At 29.6% G+C, this 15,470-nt stretch overlaps 3 protein-coding genes across 3 annotated transcripts; all 3 read left to right on the top strand.

Moving 5' to 3' along the window:
* Nucleotides 1-1,108: 1,108 nt before the first annotated feature.
* Nucleotides 1,109-2,728, top strand: K444DRAFT_654704 (uncharacterized protein; the record flags this gene model as incomplete). The annotated part of the gene is made up of 3 exons (XM_024885954.1): nt 1,109-1,303; nt 1,370-1,524; nt 1,586-2,728. 3 exons carry the CDS (start codon nt 1,109-1,111, stop codon nt 2,454-2,456), a joined length of 1,221 nt encoding a protein of 406 aa, XP_024732937.1. The 3' UTR covers nt 2,457-2,728.
* Nucleotides 2,729-8,549: 5,821 nt separating this feature from the next.
* On the top strand, nt 8,550-8,723 carry K444DRAFT_488964 (uncharacterized protein; the record flags this gene model as incomplete). The annotated part of the gene is made up of 1 exon (XM_024873175.1): nt 8,550-8,723. A coding segment is annotated over one exon (174 nt), but the record flags the coding sequence as incomplete, so codon positions are not given.
* A 420-nt stretch (nt 8,724-9,143) lies between these two features.
* Nucleotides 9,144-9,383, top strand: K444DRAFT_536634 (uncharacterized protein; the record flags this gene model as incomplete). The annotated part of the gene is made up of 1 exon (XM_024875394.1): nt 9,144-9,383. A coding segment is annotated over one exon (240 nt), but the record flags the coding sequence as incomplete, so codon positions are not given.
* Between the last annotated feature and the right edge of the window lie 6,087 nt (nt 9,384-15,470).

Genomic DNA, 15,470 nt, shown 5'->3' with positions numbered 1-15,470 from the left:
TGGCTAGTTGCTATTTAATAGTAGCTCCTTTATTAATAAATTAACTTGATCTATAAGAAGGTAATTTTCGAGTTTTTGTAGTCTTTGGCCTTGCTATACCTGTTCCTTGAAAATCTACGGAATAATAATATTTATATTAGCCTATAGGGTACTTTACTTCAAATATTAATTATTAGTAACTCTATTATAACAGGCAAGTCTGCGTATTAGGAGCAGTCCATATTACTAATAACGCCACGGCTAGATCTGGCAATAATAGCTACTGTGACCCAAATAAACGGGGGGACCGCTCGTGTAAACCCAAGCGCAAGAAGAACAAGAGTAGGAAGAAAGCCAAATCTATAAACAGCTCTAGCTAGCCCAGTATTAAATATGGTGGTGCTTAATGGGGAATTGGGAAGGGGAAAGAGATTAGCCATACAGATCTGCTTTTCCTTCCTTTCTAAATATATCTAACACTGACTGGTAGAATTCTACTGGCTATACCGAAACGCTTTTCCATCTTCCTAGATATTTCCAATACCAGGAGAATCCTACTGGCTATACCGCCTTTCCTTCTTCCTGGTATTAGCCAAGACTAATAGAAATCTACTGGTTATACCGATCCCGCCTTTCCTCCTTCCTAGAAACTTCTAAGACTGGTAGAATTCTACTAGTCGTACCCATCCGCCTTTCCATTTTCCTCGATATTCCCCAACTCCAGGCATGACAAAACCGCCTAACTATTTACGGGTCTTTGAAGTACTGGTAGAATTCTACCAACATTACGAGTATTATCACGTGCTGGTGCATCTCTAAGCGCATGGCGGCATAACTAAATTTGCTTGACCAATCCTCCCAATTGGAGGTCTATTCTTGGATACAGTTCAGAATATTTAAGGGAACTCCATGGGGCGGTAAAATCATGTGACCGACAGTTGCTCCCACATATCGCTATTGGTCGGCGCCAGTTCAGGGGACTCTATCACACTAGATAGGCGCTCATCCCCGGCGCCTAATTACAGGCCCCATACATGACCCCGCTCAAATTCCTACGATTCCTCGATATGAGCATTAACTTCTTGCCTGTCTCCGCTACCTCCTACCCCGCATCGAAGTGATAGACGCAATGGCAGAACCTATAGGCGTGGCTTCCGGGCTGCTGACTTTGGCTACCTTCGCCTTCCAGTCTAGCATCGCGCTTTACCAGACGGTCCAGAGTTTTCAATTTCACCCCAAACGCGTCCGCGACCTCGAAGACGAGCTAGAGGCATTGAGCGGGGTTCTGGGCTCGCTCACCGAGACAGTCAGTGCCACTACTGACGTAGACTTCTCTGCGCTCGATCTTCCCTTGCGATGATGCGGCAATGCCTGCAAAGAGTTTGGACAGGAAATCACGAAGTGTTCGTCCCGATCCGGTGGCAGTCGGACCAGCTTCCGAGACTGGGCCAAATTGAGGTACATGGGTGACGACATCGACGGTTTCAGGCAACTCTTAGCTGGATACAAGTCTACCATCATTATTGCCCTCACCGACGCAAGCCTGTGAGTCTCTGTATTCCTGTACAGAACCGGAGCCGTTCTAACCATTACCTTGTCCGGGTAGACGCAAATCCTCCGTTACGGCCGAGAGCGTCAAGATCTATAGAGACCTCATAAAGACTGCCACTGATGATCTCGATGCGCATCTTCAAAGCATCGATGAGAAGCTCGAGACTGTATTTGGACACACTGTGGCGGAGTCCGACTTGGATACAACAGAACTGCGACTCATGAAGGAGGAGCGGATGAGCACGCAAAAGTGCCTCCAAATCTGTGCCCAGCTGTCTGACCATATCGATCAGATCCAGCTCACGACTCGGCTCAGTGGCTCTCCAGGATCCATGGATCCAGAAGATGCGGTACCCGAAAGACTCACTACTGAGGGCCTGCAGGAGTGCAAGAATAGCCTCGCTCTTACGGCCGCGAAGTTGGAAGGGTATATGAAAGATCTTATCGACCGATTAGTGGCAAAATCGAGGACAGCTATGACTTCAGAGGAGGAACTTGCGGATCTTACAAGGCTGCGGGACGAGTGGGAGACGGCCCGCCAGTGTATAGGGATCTGCTCCAAAGCAGGCGTCCACTTGAAGGAAAACATTACCACCATTGACAACTACGCTACAGGCGACGCTATACAGTTCATGGTTTCTACTGACGGGAAGGTCGTCCACGGTAAAAACCGAGGACTTGGGTGGAGAACCAGGCAGGTCGGAGGCCACCTCAGTGATGTCTCGCTCCAGCAGTTATCAAGGGACATGTCAAGCCTCAGGGTCGAGAATACGGGGACTGAGGACCTGTCTTCGCGAAGCAATACGGAGAGACCAATAGAGACGCAGACAGAAGCGAGGGGTCATTTCGAGGGGCGGTACGGAGTGGGACTCAAGCTTACTTCGCCCCACTCGGAAGGTGCGATAGCTAAGAGAGGGTTCGACTGAGTTGGAGGATGCCAAGGATGGTCTTGCCTAAGATTTGTGTGAGGGTTTGAGTCAAGGTGTACATTGTAGGTTAGACGTAGCACGAGGAATTAAAGGAAGAAAGAAGGCTTCTTTCATCTCCCAATCCGTCTCGACTCTCCGCTCCCTCGCCAGCTCGCGATATCCCACCCGTGTGTATGTCCCATTCACGCGTGCACAGCCGTCTCGTACAGATGCAACCCTTGCAGTACCATGCCCACAGACAGGCGCCGTACAGATTCGTCAGGTAGTCGAAGGGATTGGACAAGTCGGCAGGGACGTCGGCGATATCGGCGGTGAGTGGCTCCGTCGTGAGCATCGCTTGGTAGTACGTGTTGAGTATGGTGCTCGAGTGCGTGGCGGAACTCGTATAATCTCCGTAAGCTGCTATCAGAATTCGGACTGCAATACTAGCCCTAGGAATATGCAATCGCTTGCAGACATTCCAAGGAATACAACGGCGCATTAAAGTATATATATTTATCGAATCAAGTCGTCGCGTCCTCTTCAGTTAGAGTAGGTCGAGAGGGAACTGCACTTCCGGTCTCGCGAATAAGGTTTTGCGGCACGCGAGGATTAGTAGATCCGGGGGGAAATATCTATTATATTGTAAATAAGTTACATCCAGAGCATTTAGTTAGGCATAAAAAGATTATAATATCTCGTCTTTAATTGGAAATCCGATACCCTAAGTCTTATAAAACCGTATCTAGTTATTGACGAGTTAGTTAATATAAGTTATTATTTCAGGTGAAATAAAGATCCTTCTTATCTTCTTGCCCCTGAACGCATTAATGGTAGTAACTATATAATCTGAATTATAATAGTCGAAGACAATATGCAAATACTCCTCAGTTATAGAAGTCCCGATATAGGTAACCTTTTCGACTTCGAGGTATTCCCGTATACAAAGGTCCTTAATAAGCTGAGCCGCAATAACCTCTTCTTCGTTAGAGCGTTTTCTCCGATATTAAACCAGATATTATCCGGCTTCCTGTTTTAATAGATTCCTGCTAAGCTCCGGCTCGGGCATGCTCAGAGTGGCCATGGTATAATAGGAGCACATGGGGGGAAACGTATATTAGCAGCAAAAGATTTCATTGTCTAGCTATTAGAGTGCTTGGCGAAACCCCAGTTGCGTCCGACCACGTAATGCGATTAAACTAAACCCAGGGTAAACCCCTTTAAACCAAACTACCGACTACTGCCGACAGTACCGACTAAGACGTTCCCTCGGACAAGGTCTCTGATACACTACTGTCTGAACTGGTAGGCGGGCTGGCGTATGCGTGTGCCTCGCATTTTTTATCTGAGTCGAAATCCAATGTCTCATCGTATAGGGCATTGGCATACGCCCCATCGCAGCCATTGGTGCGACACCGCTGCCCAACATCACATCCACAAGCAAGACGTTTTGTAAAGGATGAACACATGGCAACTAAGGTCTGCTTAACTTCTCCTATCAAATGATGCTGAAATTTTCGTGGATGCTGTCTCTTGTCAGAGCTCAGGTGACGAACTTTTCTAGGAGGAGTGGGGGATTAACCAGAGGGTAAAGGGGGAAGGTCCGGTGCATTACTTGCAAAAGAACACTCGATGCATTATCGGTCTTTATTAGCAAGACAGGCCTAATTAGATTAGCATAAAAGCAGCGAAGTCGTTTAACTAGTGTGAGAAGAGTTGTGACCGTAATATTACACAACGCGGTTAGCTAAGAAGCATTTGATGTAATTTCCATGGCTCCTATAAGAATATTACTTCTGAGATAAGTATCTTGGGATATTATGGCTCGTAGGACTCTATATATCTTAAGAGAATAATCTTAGGACCGTAGATGTCGCAGGGGGATTCTCCTAAGAGAATTCTCCTATAACCTTAGAGATCTTAGGAGAATGCTCTTAAGACCGTAGATATCGTAGGAGAATTCTCCTAAGATAATCCTCCTAGGAGAGTTCTCGTAGGAGCCTTAGAATTTTAGGAGAAATCATTTAGGGAATTTCTCTGAGGATTTTTCTCCTACGACTAAACAAACAATGTCGTGCACGCTACGCCTCGTGTATAACGTGGCCCCCGTGCTTCTCTACCAGAATTCAACTTATAAACAACTGCTATACTGCAACACTAGGATTATGTATAATCTGACCTTTTTGGTTAGATCAATAACATCAAAAATATTTCGGCCTTAGGAAGAGAACTGGCGATGTTCTGACCTTTCGGGTCAGATCATTAACGCTAAAAATTTCCTTAATAGAATGGAACTAACCCGATGTTCTGACCTTTTAGGTCAGATCATCAGCAGCAAAAATATTTCAGCCTAAGGCTAACACATCCCTTTCGCTAGCGCTCTCCAGCGTCCAGGGAGCAAATACGCTAGCGTCAGGGCGCCGAATTTTGCTCTATTCGCCGGCGTTCGTCAAGAGCCAGCGAAATGGATGCTTGACTTGACTTGACTTGAATTCATAGACCGTCCCAGCTGCCATTTGGCTGCTATGCGGCTTGCTAAACTATGACACTATTGTACATTATGAGAAGTTCTTACATCGGAAGTCAAGATCCTCTCACAGGTGCTCTCAACTCCTATATGTACTACAATACCCAAGAAACCCAGCGAAATGGATGCGCCAGCGTCGGGGAGCCGAATGATGCCCCCCATCCCTGACGCCGACGTTCCTCAAGCGCCAGCGAAACGGATACGCCAGCGTCAGGGCGCCAATTTTCTGCTCCCTTTCCAACGCCAGCGTTCGGCCCCTCACTCACTCTCCCTATGATTCTCACCAGCGCACCTTTTACTAAAGGGTGTCGGAATGGGTTCCTATAATAATACTAAATATAGCTAGTATGTCAGGAGCTTAAATTGGCTCCGGCCCGTCGGTAAAGGGGGAGCCGAAATAGGCACTTAACGCAGATTGGTGTGGGGATCCCGTTTTGGCTCCCAAGTCCTCAACTAGCTCTCGCGGAGAACCCCAGTAACCGCCTCCGGGAACTAATAGTAGTTCAAGGCTGGCGCATAGTTACCTGTGGAAGAACAAAGTGTAGAAACTTCTCGGGAGGGGCTTAAGCTGGAGAGAAATCCTAGAAGAATTGTCCACTCTAGAAGACTATTACGGGAATTATTAGTATAGATTTGACAAGACAAGCAAGGTTAGAGAAACCGGAAATCCGTATTACTAGCAAGATATTTTAAGTAATTAGTTCGATATCTAGAAATTAATATTAAAGCACATGCTCAGTTATGGTATTACTACTAAGAGTAAGTTACTCGGGGCTAAGGTATGAAAAAACCGTGTACGTTATCCTGTAATACTCTGAGGTATAGTCCTACAAGCTAACGTACTCTTAGTTACAGTACTATAGCTGAGAGTACTCGGGCCTGAAGTATAAATAAGGCACGTACGCTATCTTGTAGTATATTAAAGTAATATACTTCAGGCATGATTACTCTATAGTATAGTATTTCAACCTGATCTACTTGCAATTGTAGTACTCCGAATCTAAAAATAGTTTCGGCTTTTATAGCCCTGCTATTCTATATTAAGAACTCCTTGGGAAACCTACCAACGATAGCCTTTAATAATATCATGTTACGACCTGGACTCGCTTAAGCCTTGACCTACGGGCCGGCCCGCTGATCTCACTTGGTTTGTATACATTACTTGCAGTGTGTCAAATGATTTAGCTTGATTTGATTATCGCCTCTGAATCAAATCAAATCAAGTCAAAATCTACTTAATCAAATCATAATCAACTATAATCAACTATAATTGATTATAGTTAATTATTTAGTCACGTGACCGTGCACGTATGCTCGGAGATTAGAAAAGCGAAATAAGGCTAAAATAAGGCTTAGGCTAGCCTATATCCGGTATCGCTTAAGGTGCTTCTTACTAAATCGGGTATCGTGCCGCTTGGCAAGCGAAGCGGCACTAGCCGAAAGCGCTAAAACCTCCTCGATTTTCTCGTAATTTCTCGCTATCTTATAAATCTTATTATTATAAATAAAATAGTTAAAAATAGGCCCTCTCATAAATGGGCGCTTTAATATTAGGGGGTTGTATCTAATTAGACGCTTATTAAAGAATCTTCTAGATTCTAGAGGTTTTATATATAAATAAGTGATTTTCCTCAAGTTATTCCCTTTCCTCTTATTTTATATATAAATATCTCAATAACTATAGCTCCAATTAAGAAGCTTTTGACTATAAACTTACTTATTTTTACTCGATATATTCGAAAATGTCTCAATAATCTTTAATTAATCTTAATATCCCTCAAAGTAGGGAGAAATAAAAAAAGCAGAAAATAAGAATAAAAAGGATAAAGAAGAGGTTTCTAAGGAAGATAACTAGTTTTTTATACCAGATTTAGACTAGCTTTATACTCTTATATATATTTTATAAGCTTTGTTTATATCTTATTAATATAGCTGTTAGTTATTTAATAATTATTTAAGTTACTTGATATTACGGTTATTATAATATACGGTACTAGTAGGGGTTAGACTAAAGCTAGCAAGGCATCTGGCATCTGAGCGAGGCATCTGTAGTCACCTGATGGTTACACGTGACCCCGAGCTTAAGTTAGCACGTGGGCCCGTGCGTAGCTCGCGATTATTTAGATCCGAGGCTCCTTCGAGATCCTCTTCTCTCTTTAGCTTTGAATCGTCGAAATAGAGATAGTCTAACCACGCCTTCCAGGCCCTAGATCTTGTACTCGTAATACTTGAGAAATTCAAGTTTTCTTAGTATTACGTAATAATTATAGTTAATTATAATTAATTATAATTATAATTAAATCAAATCAAGTCAAAATCTACTAAATCAAATTATAATTAATTATAATTAACTAGCCTTGATTTTTTTTTAATATACTAATTACTTGGTTTATATATACTTCTTGGTTTATATATAATACTTGGTTTATATATACTATTTGGTTTGTATATACTACTTGATTTATATATACTACTTGGTTTATATATATTACTTGGTTTATATAAACTATTTGGTTTATATATACTACTTAATTTATATATACTACTTGGTTTATATATACTACTTGGTTTATATATATTACTTAATTTGTATATACTACTTGGTTTATATATACTACTTGATTTATATATACTACTGGTTTGTATATACTAGCAATATACGACAGAGACTAATATTATAGGAAAGGTTACGACTGCGACTAGCTCATGTCACGTGCTTGCTTGGCCAGTACACACCTGTATATAAGCAAGCCGGCGAAATAGAGCTCACCCAAAGACAACTTTAACTCCTATAACTATATGAGATATCTCTCTATATATTTTAGTTCTGACTCTTCTTCTAAGTACTAAAGATAACAGATTTCGAATATAAGCCAATTAGCCTCGAGAAGCCTGCCTTTTGCCTGCTCTAATTACTTAAAAGTAATAATAATAACCCTATTTAGTATTAGCTTTTTGAATTAAAGCTTACCTTACCAGAATATACTACTACCTTACTAGAATACGTCTATAATTATACGGCTTTATCTTATATATAGGGTAATAAATCTAGACTATATAATATAATTATTAATAGAAGTAATATAATAGTTACTAAAAATATATATCTTATACTTTAAAATCTCTATTACTAAGAATAAGACTAGGTTTTTTAGGTTAATATCTTTTATATTAATTAAGATAATAATAATAAATAAGAATAGCAAGTTTAGTAAATAGAATCTATTTATAATAAAACTAAACGAGTAATTATCTGGCTAGGTAAAGCTATTTATAATATAGACTATATTATATATTATATAAAGAAGCTAGAGAAAAAGAGCTTTAAATATACCTCTAATAGCTAGGAAATTTTAGAATAGATTTATATCTAGTTATTAGTAATATATAATTTAAAGCCTAACTAAAAAGACCTTTTAGTTAAAAGTCTATAGTTACTTTTTTATTAAAGTTAGTTTAAGAGAGTCTGGATTATAGAAGAAGCTACTAATACTTAAGTAACAAAAATTATCCCAGAACTATACTATTAACTAATCTTGGATATTATATTAGATTCTTGCCGGAATAGCTTATAATAGGCTTAAAAGCGGGATCTTTATATAATATTAGATAAATTCTGTAATAGTAAAGTAACTAATTCCCGAAATAAAATTTATACTTTATTAGATATATCTTTAAATATATATAATATTAATCTTTTTAGAACAGATTATAGAAAAAATCTTAAAGATACTATTTTTAATATTATCTTATTCTTACTTAACCTTAATAAGTTAGATACTTCTATTTATTATTTCTTTAATTAGATATTATAAGAGTTCTTAAGAGATTTAAATATATTTACTAATAAAGTACTTAAGTATATAAAGAATACTAGATATAAAGTAGTTATAAAGTTATTATTCGAGACAGGTAAGGCAGATATGAATTCAAAAGATTATAATAGTCGAATACTACTATTATAGGCTATAGAGAAGAGATACGAGGCAGTTATAAAGGTATTATTTAAAAGAGGCACTTAGATTAAGAGTACGAATTATAATAGTAAGATACTACTATTACGGGCTATAGAGTATAGGTATAAGGCAGTTATAAAGCTACTATTCGAGAGAGATACTCAGATTAAGAATATGAATTATAATAGTAGAATACTACTATTATAGGCTATAGTATATAAGTATGAGGCGGTTATAAAGCTACTATTCTCGAGAGGTACTCAGATTAAGAATATAGATTATCAGATTCTAATACTACTATTACGGGCTATAGAAAAGAGATATAAGGCAGTTATAAAGCTACTACTCGAGAGAGGTACTCAGATCGAGAGTATAGATAGTAAGGGTGAGATACTACTATTATGGGCTATAGAGAACAGGTATAAGGCAATTATAAAGCTACTACTCGAGAGAAGTATTTAAATCGAGAGTACGAATTATTAGGGTCAGATACTACTATTATAGGCTATAATATAGGAATATAAGGTAGTTATAATACTATTACTTAAGAGAGGTACTTAGATTATAAATATAATTCATAAAATATATAATAGTAAGATACTATTACTACTAGCTATAGTATAGAAATAGCAGGTATTTATAAAGCTACTATTTAAGAAAGATACTAAAAATCCTATAAATTTATAATTATAAAATATATTATATATATTTTATTTTTATAACTTTAATAGAAAGAATTATAAAAGAGCTAATATTTATATATAATAAAATATTACATTAAATATATTTAATATTTTTTAGAAGCTTTTATTAAAAATATTTACTAATAGGAAATAATAAAGTTTTTAATTTAATAACTTATATAAAATATTACTATAATAAGAAATAAACTAGAGATCCATTTTATAACTCTATTAAAAATATCTCTATATTCGAGCCTAGAATATCTATTATTAATTTAATAAAATATATATTTAATAATAATTAAAATAAAGATATTTCTTATATATAATTATATTATATGAATTTCATTTCTTTTAAAAGTTAAAAAAATATTATAAAACTAAAATAAAATCAGATTAGCCCTAGCTAAACTTATATAATACTTATAGCTACTTATATTTACTTCTTTATTTATCTCAATATTCTCTATTTATAAATTACCTTATTTCCTTTTTATTTTCTAAATTTCAATCTTATATTTTATTTCCTCTAAGAACTAAAAATAGAACTAGTATTATAAAGTCTTTATAGCTTTTATAATAGTAATATACTAGTTAGAAAGCTATTAATATAAGGAAATAGTTAATAAAAATTATATAAATATTAAAAAACTATAAATATTAAAAAACTAGTATTATTAAAAAACTGGTATTATTAAATTACTAGTATTATTAAATTACTAGTATTATTAAATTACTAGTATTATTAAATTACTAGTATTATTAAATTACTAGTATTATTAAATTACTAGTATAAAGAAACTATTAGTATTATAAGGCTATTAGTATTATTAAAATATTAGTATTAAAGATTTATTAATACTAAGAAACTATTTATATTATAAAACTATTAATATAAATAATTTATTAGTATTATAAATCTAATAATATTAGAAAGTAATTAGTATAATATAATATAGCAAGCCGTATTTTATTAAAATTACTTTATTTTAATAGTTTTAATATTTTGGTTATATAGTAAAAACTAGGGCCTTTTATATATAACTTGCGGGAATTATATAAGAAAGCTAGTTTTTCTATAGTTCTAGATAATAATCTCTTTTCTACATTTAATTAATTAAGCTTTTATATATTATATACTATTTATACTTTATTATTTATGTTTTTAATCTTATTATTTTATTATTAAATTACGTTTTATATTCTAATATACTTTATATAGGTTTTTGTCTTATTATAATTTCCTTTTTATAATAAATAAGTTAATAATATAATAAATATAAATATTACTTATTTAAGAAAATAATTATAGCTCTTATTATCTAGATATAAAAACTATTTAAAAGCCTTTACTATTTAGATAATTCTATATTATTTTAAGTATTATTTGCTTTTATATAGAAATGGCTTATTAAGATAATTATTTTTAAGATTAAAAGAAAAATAGCCTTTTTATTTATTTATAATTATTTTAATAAAGTTATTATAATTCTTATAATATATTAGAAGTATTTTCTTTTTATAAATTATATTAATTTTTCTTAATTTTAGAAAACTTAAGTTATTATATATAATTATATATAATAAAAGCTAAAGAAATTAAAATAAGGTTATTTAAAAAAAGAAATAGACTATAATTATAAAAGTATATAAATATAGAAAGTTTTCTAATATATATATTATATTATTTATTTATTATTCTAAAAGAAATTAATTATTATTAATAGAAGAAATAGTAAATAGAATTCTAAATAAAACTAAAAAAAGTTAAAGCTAATTCTGTTTTAATAATAAATATATCTATTTTTAATTAATTTACTTCTATATAATATTAATACTAAACTTTAAATATAATATTTAAATAAGAACTATTAAATAACTTTATTATAAATAAAAAGTAAATAATCTAAATATAAAAATATAATATAACTAGATATAGGATATAAAGATTAAAAAGAATTAATAGAAAGAATTATAATTTTACTTTATAAATAATCTATAATACTATAATATAGCTAGTATATAATATACTTTATTTTTATATAATAATATTCCGAACTATTAGTTTATAAAATTAGAATATAGTCTTTAAATAATATAAGAAAGCCAAATTAAATTCTAATAAAGGCAACTTTCCGGATATTATTTTAATATATATAATTCTAAAAATATTACTAGTATTATAAAATTATTTAATAGATCTTATATTCGAGTTAGTTTTATTAGATAAGGCTTTATTTATAGATTTTATTTAAAAGTAATATATAGAAATTAGAATCTATATTAATAAAAATTTAATTCGAATTAAATATTAACTATTATATATTTATATAATTATAATTCCCAGTCCAATTATATACTATAAATATATCTTTAGCTAGATTTAAATTTTAATAATTTCTAATACTATATATTTAAAGAAAGTTATAAGATAAAGAAATTAAGAATAGAAAACTTTTAAAAGCTAAAGAGTAATCTTATAAACCCTTATTATATAATTCTTAAACTATTAATATTAATAAAAACTAGTTCCTGAGCCTTATAAATTAAATAATAATAAATAATTCTTAATATAGTTTTATATATATAAAATGCAGTTAAAGATATATATTTATTATTTATATAAGAGCTATTTATTTCTAATACAAATAATATATTAGATTTTCTTCTAAGTAATACGGAATTTATTAGCTAATTAAAAGAGTTCGGAAGTAAGAAATTTCTTTTTAATTAGATTTTTAGAGACTAAAACTAATTATAGCTTATAAGTATAATAGAAAGATTAATAGTAGAGGTTTTTCGAGAGATAATATTTTAGGTATTTAAATCTCGAAAAAAATTATAAAGAATTTATTATAATTATAATTATTTTATAAGTTTGTATTTAATAATAGATTTATTAATATTTATTTTCTTTTCTATAACTATTATATTCTATTACTTATTTAATTGCCTTTTTATTATTTTATTATAAATTTAAAAGAAATAATCTTTTTTATATATTTTTTTAATTTTATTTTTTAAGCTTTTTTTATATTCTTAAGCTATTTATAAAGGTTTTTATATTTCTTTATAACCTTTTTTAAGGGCTATTTAATAAACTTATACTTTTATTTAATTTTAGTAAATAGCTCTTTTATTTATTATTTAAGGTTAATAATATTAGAATTTATTATAAAAAATAATTTTATAACTTTATTAGAAATTTTTTTTAAAATACCGGAATTATATTAAATACTTATATATATAAAAGCCCGAATTAGTCTATTATTAGAGATATTTTTCTCGAGAAAAATGTTTTATATATTAAATCTAATAAATTTATTTTAATAGATTATATTAAAAATTCTGATATTAGAACTATATCTTAAAATCTAATTATATATAAAATTAGAAACTATATTTAGAAATAGCTATTAGTCTAAAATAATAAAATAAAATTAGATAAAATATATACTATTAATTATATTTATTATATCTTAGTAAAAGTAATAGTTTATTAGCTTATTTTCTAAGGTAAAATCTTTCCCGAAATAGCTAATATAAATATATATATTAAATAAAATATTACTTGAAATCTCGACTTTATTTACTTATTTCCGGTTTAGATTAATTTATAAAAAACTAATTACTTGAATTATTAAAACTTTTAATATATCTTTATTACTTTTATTTTTATATTTTTTAGATTAATAATAAAAAAGAACTTAATAAATATATAGCTATTAATAAGAACTATATTATTATAAAATATATAGGCTAAAATATAAAAAATCGAATAGAAAATAAAAAGAAAATTCTTCTAAAATAGGAAAGTTATATTAAAAAAAAGAAATTAGCTAGAGCTTAAAATCTAGAGAAATATAATATATAATTTGGGCTTATTATTAATTCCTTTATAGTATTATTAAAAGACCTCTATTATAAGAATATTTTATTTTTTTAATTTTTAATTTTATATAATTTAAAAGCAGATATTTTTATAATAAAATATTTATATTATTATATTATTTCTTTAAACTTATTTAGCTTAATAGTATTATAGGCCTGCTATAATAGCTTTCTAAGCTTATTAATCTTAATAATAAAGTAATTATTTATATTATTAGTTATAATAATATTTTTCTTTTTAATACTATAATTATTATTATAGCTAGCCTTTTTTTAAGGCCTTTATTAAGGATAGTAATAGTATTATTATTAGAATTAGAGGTAAAGAGATTATTAATATTTAATTTAGAGCTATTACTAATATTACTTTAATTAGTATTTTCTATTTTACTAAATAAATTTTAATTAGTTTTCTTCTTTAATATATAAATAAACTTTATTAGATAGCTATTTATATAGGCTTGAAATAGTAGTATTATAATAATATTAAATTAGTTATTTTTAATAAAAAAACAGATTTATTATAAGCCTAATAATAAATTAGTAAAAGAAATAAATTATTTAATTTAGTTACTAACTTGAGTTTAAATATTATATTAATATTAAACTTATTTTTTAGCTTAATATATATAATGAAAATATAGAAAGAAAATAAAATACTTTAATAATCTCGAGTAAATTATTTATATTTACTATATAGTTATTAATTTAATAATAGAATATCTTGAACTTTTTCTAGTATTATTTAATAGTTTTTTTTTCTTTTACCTCTTTATTATATAAATCTTATAGATCTAGTAAAGAAATAATAATATTTATTATTATTATAATTTTATTTAAGAATAGCTATTTATTATAGACTTATTTATTAATAATTATAATTATATTATAAAGGCCGAAATATTTTAATAAATATATCTAATAAACTTCTATTTAATATAATAAATATTAGTCTTAGTATTATTAGTATTTACTAGCTATAAAAACTATTTTTATATATAAATAACCTTTTTTATTAAGTATTTTTTTTTAATATCTAATTAGTATTAGTATATTTTTTAAGAATATTTTAAAGAATTTTAAAAATATATTTTACTAGAACTTGAATTATAGAAATTATAATTCTATATATAGTTTTATAAAAACAAATATAAATAATAGATTATAATTAAGAGAATTAAATCCAAAAGCTACTAATAATAGAAAAATATTTTATTATTAAAAATAAAATAATAAGAAAAAGAAAAACTTTTAAAAATAAATATAAAAGTTATAAAATAGTAATAGTATAAAATAGAAGTAATAATATAAAAATAATAAGTAAAAAAATCCGTTTATTTTAATTTATTACTTAAATAAATATTTTTCCTAATAACTTTTACTAAAACTTTCTTTCTTTATTAATATTAATTAATTAATCTAATTTAATTATATTATAGGCAAATATACTACTAATATTAATAAGGCTATTTTCTTAATTTATTTGCTTTATATTTACTAAGCTAAGGCTTTATAAAGAGCAAATTTACCTAAATAAACTATTATAAATATTAAAAATATAGCTATTAAAGTTTAGATTCAATATAATAAAAAGAAGTTATTTCTATTTATAATTAAAAAGTAAGTAAAGTAAATTAGATAAAAGAAAGGCTTTAGAAAGTTAGGAAAAGTTATAAATAAAAAAGTAATTTAGCTAATAGAAGCTTATATATTAAATAAAAGTTAAAGAAAAAAGCTTTTTTAATATTTATTATAAAATAATTAAGAAGAAGCTATATATTTATTACTTTTACTAGTAGAAATTAATAAAGAAACATTGTTTTATAAATATATAAAAAGCTTAATAATTTGAGATTATACTTTTATAAAAGAATTAGAATATTATAAAATAATAGAAACTTATTATTTCTAATAAGGCAGTAATTATTATTTCTATTAAGTATAATATATAAAATATCTTATAAATAGTTAAGGA

This window comes from Hyaloscypha bicolor (genome assembly GCF_002865645.1).
Source record: "Hyaloscypha bicolor E unplaced genomic scaffold K444scaffold_123, whole genome shotgun sequence".
NCBI lineage: Eukaryota > Fungi > Ascomycota > Leotiomycetes > Helotiales > Hyaloscyphaceae > Hyaloscypha > Hyaloscypha bicolor.
Note: the sequence above shows the minus strand (reverse complement) of the source record. Positions and strands in the feature narration are given on the sequence as shown.